This window comes from Arachis hypogaea, chromosome 2 (genome assembly GCF_003086295.3).
Source record: "Arachis hypogaea cultivar Tifrunner chromosome 2, arahy.Tifrunner.gnm2.J5K5, whole genome shotgun sequence".
NCBI classification, from domain to species: domain Eukaryota; kingdom Viridiplantae; phylum Streptophyta; class Magnoliopsida; order Fabales; family Fabaceae; genus Arachis; species Arachis hypogaea.
The window spans coordinates 1770717-1791243 of record NC_092037.1 but is presented as its reverse complement, the minus strand read 5'-3'; the positions used below and the strand labels follow the sequence as shown (position 1 = coordinate 1791243).

Genomic DNA, 20527 nt, shown 5'->3' with positions numbered 1-20527 from the left:
AATTGATAATGATATTTTATTACACATACACTGTAAACACAAAAAAAAAAATGTAACCTAACATTTTCAGATAGGTACACATTTTATTTCTACAATTACAGGTTACAAATATGGTTTCAATACAGTATTGGTGCTTTTACAACAGGCTAATAATAAAGAAGCGGAAAATTTTGAATAACATATATTCATAATAAATCAATAATTAAATGAGACTGTAAAGTTTTCTTTACTTGTTTGATATTTTGTGTTATCTTACACAAAAGTGCAAGATTGGCCGGAGTAATCACAGGTCACACTCTTCCTTTCCTCTTTTCATCCAACGCCTGTAGAAGAAATAGCAGAAATATTTTGTTAAGAGAGCACAATGAAACAAATTATTAAAAAAAAAAATAGAAGACTAAAATATTTGAGAAATACTAGAGAAGAAGTGAAGAATATATGTAATAAGGTTTGGTTGTTAATGAGTACATATTATACTTTAGAGAAAATCACCGGTTTCAGATTGCATGGTTTGTTAAGAACTTATCTGTATATTAAAACACCTGGCGTCTATGGTGCTTATATTATAGTGGGTATGATAGCTATTGTGACTTAAGAAGTGTTGCTAAAATTAAATTAACGTTTTTTATTATTTAACGTTTTTAATTTAAAAAAAAAAGTGTTACCGGAATGTAAAAAATGTGATTTTAATTTTAACAACACTTGTGTAGTGACCATAACCATCATAACTATAGGCACTATAGACGTCACTTTATATATATCTAGTAAATGTTAAAGAAAAAATATGAAAAATAAAGTATGCATAAAAAATCTGACAAACGTTAATTTGTGTTAGTATAATACCCATATTATGTTGGCCCCAAGATCACTCACTCACGTAAATAACACTATCATATTTTTCATCTCTCAAACTCACCAATACTCATAAAATAATAGAAAGAAGGACTTCACATAATCATATTTTTTTTATTTCAAGGAACACACATTACAAAACTATCATACCACCTATTTATAGATGTTTATAGGCGGTGATTTTATAATACACTTGTAACTAAAGCACTTTCTAACATAGTAAACTATCGTAAGTGTTAGCGGCAGGAAGCTTGTGGATATATCACTTGGATGCCTTCTTCAATTTGAACTCTAGTTATTTGCTTATTTAGTCATCATTCATGATAATTTCAATGGCGGTGATATATAGTGCAAATTGATTTAATTATCAAACATTGCCTCCCCTAAATCATCCCTTAAATCAAGCTTGCAGAATTAATCATTCCAAGCATCTTCTTTAACTTATAAAATAACTCGATCTTCAACGGTTTTGTAAATATATCTGCAACTTGGTCTTCAGTGGAACAGTACTCAATCAAAACTTCTTTTTCATTCACCAACTCTCTGATTTTATGAACTCGTATATCAATATGCTTCGATCTTCCATAGAATACTGGATTTTTGCAAAGTGCAATAGCTGACTTGTTATCGCAAAATATTGTTGTTGGAATACTTTGTTTCTCGTTCAATTCCTCAAGAATTCTTCTTAGTCAAACTGCTTGCGTTGCACAACTGCTGCTATATATTCTGCTTCTGTTGTAGAGACCGCTACTACTAGTTGTTTCTTTGACGACCATTAAATTGCACCAAAACCAAGATGAAATATGAACCCTGAAGTACTTTTTCTTATTTCTATATCTCCAGTCCAATCACTATCAGTATAACCGACAAGATTCACTTCAGTAGTATTTTCATAATAAATACTATCATTTAGAGTACATTTCATATATCAAAGAATTCTTTTTGCCGCTTGCAAATGGTTGGTACAAGGCTCCTCCATAAATCTGCTAAGCAAATCAACTCCAAACACAATATCTGGTCTAGTCGCAGTCAAGTACCTTAGACTTCCAATCAAGCTTTTGTAGTATGTGGGATTTATTGCTCTTCCTTTATCTTCTCTCAGTAACTTGAACTTCTCTTTTCGACTAGAGTAGAAACTGGTTTTGAATATTCCATTTGAAATTTCTTCAAAATATCATTTGCATATTTTCTTTGAGAAATGAAAATTCCATCATCTTTTTGAAGAACTTCGATGCCAAGAAAATAAGACATCAAACTCATATCTGTCATTTCAAAGTGCTTTATCATAGCCTCTCTGAATTCTATAATTATCTTTAAATTGTTGCCAATAAAGATCAAATCATCAACATAAAGACACACGATATCTCCAGGTTCAACGAACTTGATATAAAGAATATGTTCAAATGGACATCTTTTGAAACCATTCTGAGTGAAATAAGAATCAATCTTGTACCACGCTTTTGGTGCTTGCTTTAATCCGTACAAAGCTTTCTTTAACTTGTAACCTTTATCTTCTTCTCCAGAAACTTCATATCCTGCGGGTTGCTCAACATACACTTTTTCTTCTAAAGTGCCATTTAGAAATGCTGATTTAACATCCATCTGATGTATCTTCCACTTATTTTGGGCCGAGAGTGAAATAATCATACGAATATTATCTAATCTAGCAACAGGAGCAAATACTCCAAAGTAGTTGATACCTGACTTTTGTTTGTATCCCTTAGCAACTAACTTTGCTTTGAAACGATCAACTTCACCACTGGGTTTGTACTTAGTCTTATAAACCCACTTTACTCCAATCGACTTCTTATCTACTGGTAAATCTGTCAGCTCCCATGTGTTATTCTTTTCAATGGCATGAATCTCCTCATCCATTGCTTTCTTCCAATTGTTATTGCTTTCTTCCAATTGTCATTGCTTTCTTCATCCGCTCTCTTTAAGGTCTTCTAGATGATTCTGGTTGTTTGTTTGCGTCCGGTTGTCTTTCTTCTTCATCATCATATGTATTTGAAATTACAATCGGCTGCTTTTTTGTCTGTGTCCCAATCCCACATGGCTTTCTCGTCAAACATTACATCTCTGCTGATGATTACTTTCTTTGTTTCTGGATTGTACAACTTGTATGCTTTTGAGTCTGTGCTATAGCTGATAAAGATACACTTTTTGCCTTTGTCATCTAACTTCTTCCTTAATTGATCTCGTACGTGGGCATAAGCTATACACCCAAAGACTCTGAAATGATTAATGGAAGGATACTTTCTACTCTAAGCTTCCTCTGTAGTTTTATCTCGAACACTCTTTGTTGGACAGCTGTTTAAAATATGAACTGTTATTGCAACTGCTTCTGCCCAAAATTCTTTAGGCATTTGTTTTGACTTGAGCATGCATCTGACCATATCCATCATGGTTCTATTCTTTCTTTCAGCAACTCCATTTTGTTGAGGAGTATATCTAGTTGTTAGTTGGTGTTGAATTCTGTGTTGTTTGAAGTATTTTGAACACGCAAGATATTCTGTTCCTTTGTCTGTTCTAAGAATTTTAATTTTACAGTCACTTTGTTTTTCGACAAACGTCTTGAATGTCTTAAAGACATTACATGCTTCTGATTTCTGCTTCAGAAAATATACCTATGTATATCTACTAAAATCATCAATAAAAGTGATAAAGTACTTACTACCACCATTACTTAGAACTTCTACAGAACAGGGATCTAAATGCACAATTTCAAGTAATCTTCTAGCTCTCCATGACTTTCCTGTAGGGAATAGATCTCTATGCTTTTATTCCAGTTGACAAATCTCACAAATATAATGGAGAATATAAACCCGTGGTAAACCCAAAAACAAATCCTTTTCTTGACAGGTAGTTTAGACCAGAAAATTGAAAATACCCAAGCCGCATGTGCCATAACCAGTTATCATCAAGTATCACAGAACTCACGCAAGAGGGATTAACATGTTGAATTTTTAATGAAAATATTCTGTTTGAAATCATCTTTGCTTTATCTATCAACCTTCCATTATTGTCAAACACAGTGCAATATTCACGATAAGTTATCATCTTATATCCCTTCTCAGATAATTGTCACATACTCAGTAAATTGTAATCAAGTTAAGAAGCATAGAAAACATCAGAAATATAACTCAAAGAATCATTCTTCAATCTAATTGGTATGTGCCCTTTTCCTTTAATAGGAATCTTTGTATTATTACCAAACTTTAATAATAGTTTAATTGAATCATCTAGTGAAGAAAATAACTCCTTTCTATCAGACATATGATTACTGCAAGCATTATCCAAGTACCATATATTTTCATCTTCAACACATGAATTACTTATAAAAAATGAAGTCTGAGTACCCGGATTATCATCAGTATTTCGACGCTAATTTTCTGCAACGTGTGCTTGATTGTTATTCACCATTTTGAATCTGCAATCTACTGTTTTATGTCCATACTTTCCACAATAAAAGCAGTTAAAATTAGTTCTTTCTTGATAAAAATTGCTCCGACCTCTTTCTCGGTTGACAGACCTGAAATTCGTTCCACTTTTTCCTTGATTAGATGGTGTAAAATTATTGTAACTTCCTTGGTTGTAATTGCCACGACCTCTTCCTCTGAAACTTCATCTGCCTCTACTTTGAAAATTAAAACCACGACCTTGTCCTTCTTGTGTACGGCTTGATTCTGCAACATTGTTTAAATTCACTCGACTTTTCAAGACTTCCAAAGTTGATTTTTCTAACTTCTACAGTATTCTACTGATGTGGCTTTCCATGGTTCCTTGTAACTCTGCAATCGTCATGGTATCTATATCGTGAGACTCTAGTATCGTAGTCACCACATGGTCATACTTTCATCGGCATAGTGTGAAGAATTTTCTCTACCACTTAGTTATCGGCCATATCTTCTCCATAGACTCTCATCTTATTGACAAAATCTGTAATACGAGTAAAATATTGCTCAACAGTTTCTGAGCTAGACATCTCGTACCTTTCATATTCTCTTCTCAAAGACTGTAACTTTGTTTTCTGAACTTTATTTACGCCTTTGTATGACAGCTTCAACGTGTTCCATGCTTCTCTTGCACTTTTGGCATTTGCTATTTTGCCAAACACCAAATAATCTACTCCTTGATGAATTTGAGATAGCACTAATTGATCTCTCCTCTATTGGGCAGCATCCGCTCCTTCTTGCAAACCCGGTTCAAAGAAATTTTATAGGTTCTGAGCTTTCAAATGGGTAGACATCAAAGTCTCCCAATAACTATAATCAAGTTTCCCATCTAACTTGGGACCGGACCACACAATATTAAAAGTGTTTGTCATATCAACTCTATAAATAAACAACTATGTGAAAACTCTCTCACACCTCACAAACTCTAAAACACCAGGCGCCGGATTAACCAGCTCTGATACCAAATGTTAGTATAATACTCGCACTATATTGGCCTCAAGATCACTCACTAACATAAATAACGCTATCATATTTTTCATCTCTCAAACTCACCAATACTCATATGAAATAATAGAAAGAAGGACTTCACATAATCATAATTTTTCATTTCAAGGAACACGTTACAAAACTATGATACCACCTATTTATAGATGTTTATAGGTGATGATTTTATAATACAGTTGTAACTAACGCACTTTCTAACATAGTAAACTATCCTAAGTTTTGGCGGCAGGAAGCTTGTGGATATTTCACTTGCATGCCTTCTTCAATTTGAACTCTGGTTATTTGCTTATTTAGTCATCATTCATGATTATTCCAATGGCGGTGATATATAGTGCAAATTGATTTAATTATCAAACAATTTGGATTATGGAAGAATAATATAAGCTATTTAATTCCTTATTCATGGACACATACTAACAAGATCATAACATGAAATAGCTAGTTTCTAAAACAGAACACTAACATGAATTCACTATTTGTATGCCAATTTTCTTGCATCACTACACCTACAAGAACATACTTCATTGTTGTTACTGATGTATAAGCAATTCTTAGTGATATAAAGAATACCTTACTCTGGTAGAATCGCATGGTTAATACAATTGTGTCGCGCATTCTACAAGGAAAAGGATCAGTCACACTGTTAATTTAGTAGATTGGAGTAACTTTACCATTTATAATTGTTATGCAGGAAAGTAATGAAACTGCATAAGCAAGGAAATATATATCATTTAGCAGAATAAAATAACAATGATTTAAATGACTCATCCATTTCATGGAAAATAAGAGATCAGATCTCAGAATACATTCACAATACATAAAAATATCTACTATCCATGTATTTTAACAACTGGTAAAATTACACTCACTACCTTTAAAATTAAGCAATATTACACAACCTTCCCCAATTGATAAAGTACACGGGTGGCAATTGTAATATCAGTTAATCTCAATGTAATTTACCCTAACCAATCTTACAGAAATAACTGGATGCTTTGCTAATATGACTCATCCACACAAATGTGAAACAGACATATAAAAGAGAAGTTTAGGAGTGTGATTCAATATCCTATTGTTACCAATACTAGGAAGAGGAGATAAGAAAAGTAGAAAAAGAGACATTGTAAAGTGAACAATGTGAGTCGAAGTTATTACCGGACGTTGTAAGTGCTTAGAATATGAGAAGATCCATTTGCGCATGTTAACACAAACTCTTTTGTGTGACCATGCGGAACTTTAATCTGCAGGAAATTCATAAAGGGAAGTGTCAAGTGAGTCTTTAAACATGAAACAGCTGAAGAATTTTTCAATTCAGAAGCATAGTTTTGTGGAATGATATAGCACATTCAATATCTGTATATGTACTACTCAAACAATTTCATAAGCATCAAGCAATCATATCAATGCAAATTTGATGAGCTAAAATTCATTTTCAATTCTGAAGATCAGTGAGAACCACTGAGCTTTGGGAGGAACATAGTTCAATTATGATAGCTAATGGGCCCACTTTTATCATTTGTATCAGTTGTGTACTTGTGTATCACCGTAAGTTTGAATGTCATACCGATAAATCCTTTGAGAATTTCTCAGAAACAACCATAGCTTCAGTATCATTAATTATAATTTGGTATCCTGATCGTCTTAAGAACAAGGTTGCTGGTTCGAAATTTTCAGAAGATTCCATCTGTCAGAAATAACCACGAAGATTAGGAAGAGTATTAAGATAAAAGAGCAGAGAATAAATATATTTTAGAACTAGTACATACCAAAAGAGAAACAATGAACGATGCTTCTCCTTTAGACAGATGTGTATCAATCTCTTGTTGCATTTCTGGATCTGCAATGTTGGCCAAAAGAAACCCATAATTAGAAAAGGACATTCGAGGGACAGAAAAGGGGGGGGGGGGGGGAGGGGAGGAGGAGGAGAGGTTGGTTGCAACTAAAAGCACACATCTAACAAATATTATACAACACAGAAACATAAACAATAGATACTCTTACTGGTTTAACATGAGACAAGTATAGATCATCTATCCCCAAAAGCTTAACCAATTAGACACAAATAATTGATTTCATATGTAACATGCTCTCCCAAACAGAACAGCCTACTTCAGAATATTAAGAAAAATGTATGTGAGACTTGAAACTTTCTTACAATGATACTGACTGTAGCACATATATATACAAAAGCATAAAGATTAGTCAGAAATCACGATAAACGAGACTAATAATTTTCCAGGAGTGCTTAGTTTCCATACAGCTAATACTAGGTCTGCCTAGTTTCTATGTACTCAACGTTTATGTACAGCAAGCCTGTTGAGCTTGAAGCATGAACAATTCAAAAAATTACCTTATATTCTACTAAAACTTTGCTTTTATTCAGAAAAAATGACAGACAAGGACATGAAAACCCTTTCTGAAAAGTGATGGTTTGAGATTCTAAATATTTTTAAAAAATCATACATCGATTTCAATCAAAAAAGCAATTTTAGGTCCAAAAAGCCACATCAAAATGAACTCTTAAACAAGCAACTCTTAAACAAGCAAGAAGCTTACTCCAACTCAAGCAGGAAAAGCTCACTCTGAGTGAAGCAATTTTTTATACAAAGTTGCAACTGTCAGTGTACTAATTAGTTAAATTCCAACCATCATGACATATTATGGTATCAAATAGGGGTGAAAAAACCCAATTAAAACATTCTTGTAGATTCAGTACCAACTAAGCTTACCACATCTGATTTTGCTCTGATCATTAGCAAAAAGCTTCACTAGTTCCCCCTGATAAAGAAAAATTTGTTGCTGGTCAGCATAAAAAAATAAAAACAAAAAAAAAATAGAAAGAGAGAAAGAAAAGAAAAGAAAGAAACAAATTTGCCAAAAAGAGGAATAACACTATTCTTACAACAGCCACATTTGTCACAATTAAATTCAGCTAGTAAATTATGCTCAACATGAGTAGGGAAAAAATTCAAGGGCAACCTAGAAACTTGAATACAAAAGAATTTCATTGCACATCTTTTATGATTTGACTCATTCAATGTTGTTCATTTACCTTTGTGAAAGTATCTAAAGCCCTCATTATGCTGAAATTATCATCACAAATATCAAGATTTATTACAGCACGCCAAATATGTTATTAGAAGGGAGAAGTTTCATAAAGCTGAGATATAAATTTGGCATTCATCACTATTAGGAGACATATTGTATAATGGTTTAAAGGACATTATAAATGGAAAAACTTAAAGGCATAGCAAAATATTACTACATGCCTTTTGATGTAATTTTTGTTTATCCGTTTGTGTAATATCCTTGATAATAATATTTTTATATTTTACCTTTTATCCAATATCAATGTGAGTGTGTGTGAGCGCGTTAAGACATCTACCCAAGTAGCATAGTTGTTAATCAAGCTCAACTTTTTAGTTTTTACAAACATTGTAACATGGTTCCACAGTAGTGCATACAGCATTCCAAGGATTTCTAGCAACAAGAAACCTCTATAACTTAGTTAACTCCCTGGATGGTGTCTCTTCTTTTTTATGAGGAAAGGGAATGCTCCAAAGTAAGAGCTAGAACTTAGCAAATCAGTTAAGCGAGCATGCTTTAAATATCCACTCGATATAGGCTAAAAAGCACATTTGATTGGCTTAAGTCGACTAAAAATAATTTTGAAAGAAATGCTAAAGCCCTATCCTATGATATTGAAGAAGGATCTTTATGGCACTTCAGAAGGTTGGGGGATCTTTGAGCTAGGTTTGACACCACTGTACAGCAAGAAGATTATGTTTTTTCACTCTCATCAATAGGAATAACTTCTTATTGGTCGTCGGTTTTCCAGAACTCAGGAGCTCAATGCAGTGGATAAGGGTTATACAAATGTATAGCAGGAGTAACTGCCAAACCAACCACCTAGATAGGAGGGCATGCTCCATCAGTTCACATGCCAGATAGATCAATATTCAATGTGCCACTAGGTTATTTTAGAATATCCACAACTACATCTCAATGTTCTTCCATCAGCAAGGAACAGAATTCACCAATAGAAATACCATCGAGAATGTCTCATCTTACTATGTAGGACAAATATAAGGTTTTCAGAACAAAAATGAAATCCCTTTAAAACTTCCATTTCTAATTCTTTCAGTTTTACCAAACATAATCCAAAATAAAATAGCAAGTTCTGTGCAAGTATAGCATTCATGAAGAATATAATTTATTAGTTTCAAACCTGGCGGCCTCTATCATCCATTGGAATGCACTCAACAGCTATCAGTTTATCAACATCATCAGCTGTAACTATATATTCTGGATTAGTGGCTCCTGCACCAACAGTAACACACAGGAAAAACAAGTCATGTTGAAGTTCTATCAGGTCATAATATTACAAACAGGAAAAGCTCAGAAGTAGAAGATAAATCCACCTTCAATGTAATGCCTAGTGCCATCCTGGAGATGCCTAACCCACTGATATGAAGCCAAGAGTTACAGTGTTAAAAAATATGAAATACAAGAAGTATGAAAAATATGCTAAATTCTGTAATAGTGAGAGAAATTTTCACCTGAAACATACAAAGAGTAGTTCCACGGACTGGATATCCACATCCAAGAAGTTTTTCTCCAGGTACAGCATCGCCAATAATTTGAAAATTCTCAATTCCAGGACCATCTTGAGGGGGGGAAAAGGCAATTTATCGGTAATCAATGTTACGTACCACATACATGGTTTAGGGGGAAAGAAATGAAAATAAGGGATTTTTGGAATGCCAAGCTAGTAGAGTAGTGATCTCTCTCTCTCTCTCTCTCTCTCTCTCTCTCTCAAATGCTACTTGTATCTTCCTTTTCTGCATATTTCTTACATTCCATAAAGGCAAGAATGATATCTCAACGATATCATTGAGCCCCCCTGTTTCTATTCGATCTTCTTCTATTCTAATCTATCCTTCTGCTCTATTCGCTGTATTATATGTTTAGTTTAGCTGTGATGGTACCAGGATCTTACAAAATATGATGCCTATTCTATCTTTTATAGCTGAAAACATAAATTACCTTCAGAAACAGAGGAAGCAGTTTCTTCATGGTCAGGTGTAGGTTGAGAAAACTTGCCATTGATAAGTGCAACTTCTCGGGATCTTTCTCCGATTCTATCCATTGGAGGTGAAGTATATGGAAAAGGAGATACCTCCCTGCATAAATTGCTTTATACTCTCATTGCTACTTACAAAACAAAATATGTCCAATAAGCATTCCTAAGTAGCTTGCCTGATAACAAAACTTGCGATTTGTAAACAAATAGGAAACATACCAAGTGAGAGAAGTTATCATGTTAGTGAAGGTGTGAAAGGAACAAATCTTGCCTATTGGATCATGATTACAGTTAGAATGTTGTGTGACCTAGATAGTCATGTGACCTATAGATAACTTCTAAACTTTGACATGCTATGTGAGCTTAAATGGACAAGATTGGTCCAACTCAATTTCTCTGTTTGAATGTGCATTTGCATGTATCAAAAGTGTGCATGTGATGCAAGCCAGGAAATAGAACAGTAAAGAAGATTTCCAATCACACCAAAGGCATCTCGGGAGATTTGATTTTGGAGGGGAAGGGAATGAAGGGACAGGTTTGAAGTGTAAAATGGGCTCACCCAAAGAAATTCAGCAGCAGTAGTAGGGTTTGAAGTGTAAAATGGACTTACCAAAAGAAAACCAGGGATTTCATTAGCCATTTGTGTCTTTTCCCTTTTAAACCAGGGCAAGGTATTATTATTATTTGGAGGGAAAGGGAACGAAGGGAAGGGTATGAAGTGTAAAATGGACTTACCAAAAGAAAACCAGGACAAGTATTATTATTATTATTATTATTATTATTATTATAAAACCAGGGATTTCATTAGCCATTTGTGTCTTTTCCCTTTTAAACCAGGGCAAGGTATTATTATTATTTGGAGGGAAAGGGAACGAAGGGAAGGGTATGAAGTGTAAAATGGACTTACCAAAAGAAAACCAGGACAAGTATTATTATTATTATTATTATTATTATTATTATTATTATATATATTGTTAAGTATCTAAGGAAAGTGGAAAACCACACTTTAAAAGTGGAAAACCACTCTCCTTATATACAACATCAAGCATCCCATACTACCTGATGTGGGACTTTTGAGCACCCCATAATACCCAAGACCCTAACAATATACCGCCCCTGGAGAGCCGACGTCCACGGCACGGTAGCCACTTTGCTACTATCAGTATTTGGTATTCACCTTAATCCAACCTATAGATATCCCTTTTCATGGTGCCAACAACCTGACTCTGATACCATTGTTAAGTATCTAAGGAAAGTGGAAAACCACACTTTAAAAGTGGAAAACCACTCTCCTTATATACAACATCAAGCATCCCATACTACCTGATGTGGGACTTTTGAGCACCCCATAATACCCAAGACCCTAACAATATACCGCCCCTGGAGAGCCGACGTCCACGGCACGGTAGCCACTTTGCTACTATCAGTATTTGGTATTCACCTTAATCCAGCCTATAGATATCCCTTTTCATGGTGCCAACAACCTGACTCTGATACCATTGTTAAGTATCTAAGAAAAGTGGGAAACTACACCTTAAAAGCTAGCTGATAAGGGAGAAGAACCACTCTCCTTGTGTACAACATCAAGTATCCCATACTATCCGATGTGGGACTTTTGAGCACCCCATAATACCCAAGTCCCTACCATATATAAAAATAAGATAGTTAGATAATAAAAGAAACAGTGGAAAGTACAAGAAAGAGAACAAGACATCCTCACAAGACAATAGAAACAAGACAAAACCTAGGAAGCTGAATCATGAAACCAAGCATGCTAATTCTATACATATCTGGACAAAGTAACACGTCTTCAAAATAAATAAAGAAGTGCCCTTATGTAGTCAAGGATCATAGAAGTACTTGTAAAGATTCTACCATTCAATTCTAGCTATATGGAGAAGAGAACCACAATAGAGTGCTACATGATCGAATTAACACACAGAAATTGCCAGACATTGTTCCAACTAACAAAGGGATATTGACAAATTGCAAGACAGAAGTGAATGAGAAACACCAACCTAGAAACCATGGGATTCTCCTGATAGTTGAACCTATTTAAAGGCAAGTTTGCATCACCATTAGGAACTGGTTGCATATATCCCGGCACTTTGCCAACTGGTTGAGCACTTTGTTCATTCCCAAAAGAATTTCGCTGGGTGTTGTTACGCTGAATCAGAAACGTAAAGCCAAAATGTAAGTAACGCAAAAGAAACAAGCAATGATGATAAACACAGAAAAACAGAGGACTTGGTAGTCAGGAAAAATACATGCTAGTAATACCATGACTTTATGATGAATATGACTGGTCAGGTTTCCAGCAAATGGACTTTCCACAACAGGATTGCTATTATCAGCATGGTTTTCAATCACTGAATTTAACTCCCCAATTCTATCCTGTCAAAAGAAAATGGTGATCTTTTTTTTTTTTGTTTACTTAAAATCACTCCAACAAAGATGTATCAAATAGACAATAGAGATTGCACATGGAAACAAAGCACAAAACATATCACCATAAAGAGCCAAAATATAAATAAAGGGTCAGTAAGAAATTATTGAGTATACGTATAATGACCAAAAGCATAGAAACAGAAAATTTAATCGCAGAATAAACTACTTACAAACAACATAGATGCATAATGACAAAGCATCACTGCCTGTAATCTACTAAGCTAAAGAATGATAGAACATTGATCCTGATTCCTAATCCTATACATCAGGCTCTACGTTGAACCTAAGCTACAATCTAAGTAGGTTGTGTGGAAAATTAGCCGAGTGAAGCCATGGTTGGGAAGAACTGGGACATTGTATCTATTGCAACTATCTCAGATAATATGACCCTGAAGTGTAGGGCACTAGGGCCTGTTGTAGTTCACCACTTCTATATCTTTGTCAGCAGATCATATCCAGGTTTATGACAGATCTGAAACACAACTGTACCTCTATAATTCAAGCTTCCTCCATAGAAACCATATGAAACACTGCCCAGAAAGCCTGATCAAATTTATGAAACTGTTGATTGGTTTTGAATAAATTGATAGAACATGAGGGACACACACATGCAGAGAGAGAGAGAGAGAGAGAGAGAGAGAGAGAGAGAGAGAGAGAGAGAGAGAGAGCATGTGTTAGAAACTTAAGTGGAACTTCAGACATGTCACTATTGAAAAATGAATTGTCAGTAACATGATTCTCTACAAAACATTCTACACCACAAGGTTACAACCCAACCAGCTTCTCTGCAAGGTGTAGTATTAGAAGCAATTGCCGCATGACATTACCAATTTTAGACCATTACCAATTTTAGACCTAACTAACTAACACTAACTGAACCAGCATTCCTAATGAGTTCTGACTTCTGATTATATAAGAAGAACGATAAGTATTATGTAGTCCTTTCATCCTATGATTTCATAGCAAAATATTAATATTGCAGCTGACTTTGTTAGTCTACTCAAATAATTTGTTTATAATGACCATGTGGACTTGTAACTTTTATCACTGGCAAAGGTTTCACAAGAAAGATGTGGCAATAATTGGTTGAAAATTATAATGCTCTCTTAGACATGCATAAGAAGTGCAGGAGCTTACATGTGAACTCCGAATCCTCCATTGTAATTGATCATGTAAATTCTGGACAAGGACAAATACACAAGAACAATTTACATAACGGATAGAACAAGGTACAAAAAGCATCACATTATTTACTATGAGATGACGCAAATTAACATAATAAGAAACCATATCAAGAAATAGATATATCCTTTTATCTGCTCCAAAAGGAATAATAATTAGTTCAACAATATTGTAATTAAATCAATTGGTAGAATAAACAAGAGGTTTGGTCTTTAGAAAGTTCAAGGGAGGGAACAATCAAATAATCTGAGATACATTACAGATAAAATCAGACCTATATTTGTTTATCTGTAATTTGTCACCTCTATTGATGTTAATTTCTCCATAAATCAATGTTGCAGGATCATTCAAGCTACTAGACATGCCCTTTAGTTTATTGTAAGTTACACAAATATTGTCATTGATGGGTCACTCCAAAAAGTGATCAGTAACATCAGAGAAGTACTTATAGCAAGAATCAGATGTTTAACCTATAATTATCCAGAATTATATTTTTCATACCCTGATGCTGTTAGATATTGCAGCAGCATTCGTAACACGAGGCCATAGACCATATTCTGCCAGCAACCCCAGCATGGACGACATGAAGACATATCTCTCATCCTCCACAGCCTACATTAATGATGCATATCAGTATTGGCAACTGGAAGTACGTAAGTAACAAAAAGAGGATTCTGGTGAAGAAGTACGGAAAAGAAATGTACACAACATATAGCTTATTTTGTAAATGACATGTCCATCACCAGTAACTTCAATCTAGTTTATTTTCTAGAAAAGGAACTAATTCAAGGCATATCAATCTTGAATCATCTCATGAGGTCATGAACCAGCTCTCCTAAAATCTTAAGCTGATAGATAAAAACACATGAATGGTTATATATATCTAACACTCTCTCACAAGAGCCCTTTTTGGGGGAATTGAAGCATGAATTATGCACAAGTCCATTATTGCCTTGTGCTGATATTCTATCTTTGTTTAGAAGAATGAAGGTAACAACAATTAAAAACTAGACTTTTTTATCATAGAAGTTCTAATACTTATGTCGTGAATCATCTACCTAAAACCTTAAGCTGTTAGATAGATGCACATAAATTGTTACATATCTAGTAGGAGGAAAATTCAATGAGCCAACTGCTACTTACCCTACATTTTATGGCAACAAATTTTAGCTATGATGTCATGGATATAATACATGTCATCATATGATACTTAAAGACATGTTTTTTTTACCATTTTAGGTGTGTAATTAAACTCATTTCTGACATTTGTTGGTTCTTCTGAATCTTTTGGCAAAAACCAATTTCTTTTCAAAATAAAGGGAGCAATACATGTAAGCCGTATATAAAAATAATAGTAACTCGTAATTCTGCAAAATGCAACAAACATGGCTCTTTATTTTAATATTAAGATCTTATTAAAGAAAGTAACAATACAAATTAAGATGATAAAACATCATCATAAGAGACACAGGAGAAAATACTAGAACTGAAGAGAATATCATGCACAGGGCATGTCAATCTCTCTGCACATCCTAAAAAATAAATAAATAAATAAATAAAATAATAGGAAAAAAACTAATAGGGATATAAGCAGAACAAAAAAGACAAGCAAATAAAAATTAATCCTATGGCAAAACTTGAAATGAAAAATATAATCTTATCATGTTATGAAAGACTGAAAAAAAGTGGCTTTTATATAGACATCTAGTTACTATTTGCCTAGTAATTACCTGCCTAAATTAGACCAAAATTACAAGTAACAAATCTATCCTAATAAAATAGAATATTTGTGCAAAATAGGCTACAGTCTACAACGTCCCAATTCATCCCCAGCTTGGAAGCAAGTCCTTAGAACTGTTTAGTGAATACTGAATAGGCCTTTAGTCAACAACAAATTTGCCAACTAGTACCTTGAAGGAGCACATGCTGAGAGTCTGAGACTATCAGTCCACTGTCCAACTTTGCTTGAACTCTTTACATCAGGAAATATAATGCATTGTTACAAGTTCGTGATGGCAGCCTTCCAAACTGACTCTATTATCGAAGCAAGGCAGCAACTAGAGTTTAGTGGCACTCTAATATTACTTTTAGATCAAGACTATACTCTAAGAAAATGCATGAAAAGCCACTTTGATTCTAGACATATTATGTTTCAATACAAGGTTAAGGAGCCAATGCTTCATCCATCCTTCAAGCCTAAACAACTTCTACTTATGTGAGGTATACCACATATAAGAACCATTCCCAACCCAAGCAAAATGTGAACTTCTAATTTTAAGTTAAGCAATCATTATTTCAGGCATTCAATAAGCCCAACAACACATGAAGTCAGTATTTTGTATTAACAACTTCTGGAGAGGCAGCAGCTATGTATGAGCGTGAGAATCCATCAACCCAGTTAAATAGTTTCCAGTAAGTAGCAGAACAAGAAAATTACAAATACAAGAAATAGAAAGCCTAAGATCATTATGAAACTATACTTACTTTTAAATCATGTGAAAGTTTTAAATTTTCTTCAAGATCGCTTTTTCTTTTGGCCAACTCATTAGATGCAGCTGTGATGGCTTCATTTTGCTTGTCATCGACTGCCTAATAAACAAAAAATATGTGAATTTTGGAATTGTAGTTCAACAAACTGCTGAAAGATAACCATAAATAACAAAGACATCAACTAACCATTCTTAGTTCAGAGAATTGCCTCTCTAGTTTGCATTTCTCATTCAACAGCTGCAGCTCCTGCATCCAAATAAATTCATTTAATTTCTTGGAGTTAAAAAAATTTAGATACATCTTTCATACCTGTGTATATTCCATACCTTCATACAGGCAACAGCAACTTGTTCCCTAAGGGAGAGGATCTCCTCCTCCTGAGCCCTAGCTCGGGCACGAAGTTCCTGCAAAAGAAGAGTTAAGTGTAGTAAAATATTGTGTAACATCTTCTAGCAAACTTTTCAAACAGAGTATCAGAGACAATAATATATATCACATTTTGTTACCATAATGTCAAGGTCCTGCACATGATTGAGTGCATCATTTCTTTTGAAATTTCTCTGAGCCAACACTGTTTCAAAATTGTGCCTATAATGCATGCACCAACAAAATTATAACATCTTAACTGGAATATATAGTATGTTTCAACATAGAAATAAAAATACCACATGCATCCAAAGAAAGAAAAAACATATCTGAGCCAGAATTTCCTCACAAAGACACATTACCATCACATAATGAAAAGAGAACTTTTTTGTTTAGAAAAGAAGAGAAAACTTTTGACATGTAAAAAAGTAGAAAAACTAAATTGGGATAAAATATCCCCTCAAATATAGAAGGGAAAAGCTATGATATATTGGGCTAAACCATGTAATAATGCATCTCAATCCCTTTGAATATCAGTTAGAGGAACACCGTTGAATATGTGCAGCATCAAAGGGATGCCAAATAAGTAATGTTATCTCCCAAAAAAATGTCAAAAAGAAATTTCGCTTCCTTACATGAACGAAAACCTGTAAAATTAAGGGGTGGAAATTTATATTAGTGTAGCCTAAGGAGGACCCTTATCCTCCAAATTATTGTGATTATCTTCTCCTCTCATTTCTTCAATCACAATTAAAGAAAAGGGATACTTACTCAATTTGCAAGGTTATTGATAGACCGCTGAAGACTGAATTCATAATTAAATGACTGAAGGCAAAAGTTTTGTTGATTTGCGGTGGGATTGGAATTTTAATGTGATTGTTCTTCTAAACCTTTTTGATAGGACGCTTTAGCACCGTTTAATCCATATAGCTGAACCCACCGAGTGGGACAATGACAAGACTTAGTTTCTGTCATTTTCTTCTAAAACTTTATAAATGTAAAAACTAATATATGAGAAGTTATAATTAATTTATAGTACCTACAAAAATAAAATATGAATTCATAATCATAATCTCCTCTTGTTAAAATCATCAGCATAAAGGAGAAAGACAACGAATTCAAAATTTACATTTCTTTCTTTAATATGCTTCATGTATTCACTTCGTAAAGAGTAAAATCAGTTTGAAAGGACAATCTCTCTCTTTTTTGTTTTCTTTTTTCTTTTTCTTTTCGTGGTGGGGAATGTTCATAGAGAAAACGATAAAGAGAAATTTACAATATACTGGAACAAGACATTACAAGAACACAAACTAGTTACAGAAAACCCTCCAAAACAGCAGGTACACAAGCAAAAAGGTGACACAATGTTCTATGTATTACCTGCTGAGAACCTCCGACCCTTGACCCTGAACCCCGTCACTTTTAAGCCCTTCTGCAGAACCTTTAATGGAAGACATGGATTGGCCTGCTCAAGGTCCTCTTCAAAAATAACCTAAACCAAATCATAGCTATTCTTTCAATTATTACCAACAAAGAATCAATGCATTCTGCCTCACTTAGTGCCCTTATATTTCAGGTCCAAATCAAGGTTTCTGTATAATCAATTTCTTACAATAATTTGCATTTAAGTAATTTAACAACCAAATGTATCAATAAATCTCTTTCTACTAGCAAACTTCAATGCAGTAAAATGGCAACACAGTTAACTGAAAAACGATCACAAAAGCAGCATATACACAATAAATACTCTCACACACAAAACCTCAAATTTCCAATTTCAATTTGATTTCACCTCACTAAAAATTTGACACAAATAAATAAATAAACGCAGAAACATGTCAAGCTCAATAATGATGAATAAACCACCAATTCACAAAATAAAAAAATCAGTATCGCAAGATCACGAACTGCAAAATGCTAAATCTTTTTCCCTATACGACAGAACGTATCAGCTAAATTAAAGTATCCAATTAAGCGATAACAGAGAAAAAATAATAAAATACATATATCAAAACATCAAGAAAAAGGAAAAAGAAAAAGGAATAATCCAAACGAAGGAGAATCAGAATCGGAATCAGAAGCGAGAACTCACCTAAAGCAAGGATAAGTATAATTGGACCTCGGAAAATGAGATTCTGATGAGAGGATGCCAAAAACGCAATATTGCTGCCACATACAGAGAGAGAGAGATGAAGAGAGAAAAAGGGAGTGTGTTGTGTTATGTAACCCAAAATTCTACAAGCTTCAAATTGTTTCTTCTTTTTTAAATAAAAGGTAAGCTATTATTGTATTAGAAAGTTATCAAGTGTACCCGGAAATATCAGTGTTCTAATGTTTTCCGTTGATTTTAATTTATATTATATATATATATATATATATTTTTTATAATTTATATTAACAGCTAAAATAATTGGAATATTGGTATTTTTAGTATATTTAAAATTTTTTATAATATTATTAAAATGATATTCTCTTAAAATTATTTTAAATGATACAATGAAAATGGATAGATAAATTTTTTAAAAAATTAAAACATGATAAAAAAATAAATTTAATTATATTGTTGATTCTTATAATTTTATTAAATTTATAATTATATTTTTATATTTTTTTTAATCGGATTTTCACACTATTTTTAATTTTATAATTAGGTTATTTTTATGTCAAAAATATTAAAATTAATAAAATATTTTTCTTAAAAAACATATACTCAAAAAGTCAAAGGTTTAGTAATTGGATTTTTAATTGTGAATATTTTTAATTTATAAAAAAATATTCAATTAATTATAATATTTTTTACTTTGGAAATGATCACATTATAAAGTTAAAAACAACGTATGAATTCAACTAAAAAGAAAAAAAAAGTATAACAACTTAACTGCAAACTTAGTAAAATTATAAAGATTAATAGAGTAATTAAACAAAAAAAATAAAAAATTTTTATAAATGACGAATATTTTTTGTATTTAACAAGTAATTTGTGTATTTAAATTTTTAAAAATAGAAATTAAAAGGTCTGATCTTAATATTTTAACTTTTTTATTTTTTTAAATTGGACAATCCAATTTTAATTTTTAAAATATTTAATTTCTAAAAATATAAATCAAATTGTTCGATTTTGATATTATAAATTTTTTATTTTTTCATAATAAATCGGACTCACCAATTTGAAAAAATAATTATAAAGGTGTGATATATTTTTTTACATCATACACATATGTCTCATCTATTTCAAAATTAAAAAGTATTATTATCGCATCCAAATTAAAAGACCCTTTTTAGGGGAAAAGATTAAAAAAAAGTTCACGGCTATATATGGTGAAATAAATAAATAAATAAATAAATATATATATATATATATATAAAAGATTAAAGTATATTTTTATCTTTAAAATTTGTTAAAAAATTTAAAAATAATTTTAAAATTTTATTTTATTTTAATTTTATTATAAAAATTTTCATTTGCATTAAATTAATCTATAACAGCTAATTTTTTAAAAAAATTATGATTAATTTAATAATATTTTTATAAAAATAATCTTTAACAAAAGTAAATAAGATATAATTATTATGTATAATTATTATATTGGTCATAAATTTTTTAAAAAATCTAACTGTAAAAATATATTTGATACAAAAAAAAATT

General features: G+C 32.7%; 1 protein-coding gene and 1 long non-coding RNA gene across 5 annotated transcripts; both read right to left on the bottom strand.

Annotated features, from left to right (window-relative positions):
- Nucleotides 1–19145, bottom strand: LOC112732234 (uncharacterized). 4 transcript variants are annotated; one of them, XM_025780922.3, is made up of 21 exons: nt 18974–19145; nt 18262–18373; nt 17022–17103; nt 16842–16919; nt 16702–16761; nt 16510–16614; nt 14527–14637; nt 13981–14022; nt 12676–12789; nt 12414–12562; nt 10359–10495; nt 9872–9978; nt 9734–9776; nt 9541–9632; nt 8042–8090; nt 7079–7149; nt 6877–6996; nt 6468–6553; nt 5888–5928; nt 5776–5818; nt 1–323 (listed from the first exon to the last, which is right to left on the bottom strand). In XM_025780922.3, exons 2-21 carry the CDS (start codon nt 18336–18338, stop codon nt 284–286), a joined length of 1647 nt encoding a protein of 548 aa, XP_025636707.1. In that variant the 5' UTR covers nt 18339–18373; nt 18974–19145; the 3' UTR covers nt 1–283. The 4 variants fall into 4 exon arrangements, with proteins under 4 accessions (XP_025636707.1, XP_025636709.1, XP_025636716.1 ...); XM_072212876.1 differs by having other exon boundaries at nt 241–323; nt 5883–5928; XM_025780924.3 differs by lacking the exon at nt 5776–5818 and having other exon boundaries at nt 5883–5928.
- LOC140178038 (uncharacterized) lies at nt 4099–5040 on the bottom strand. The gene is made up of 2 exons (XR_011870083.1): nt 4845–5040; nt 4099–4643 (listed from the first exon to the last, which is right to left on the bottom strand). It is a non-coding gene; the product is annotated as an uncharacterized lncRNA (long non-coding RNA).
- Nucleotides 19146–20527: the final 1382 nt, after the last annotated feature.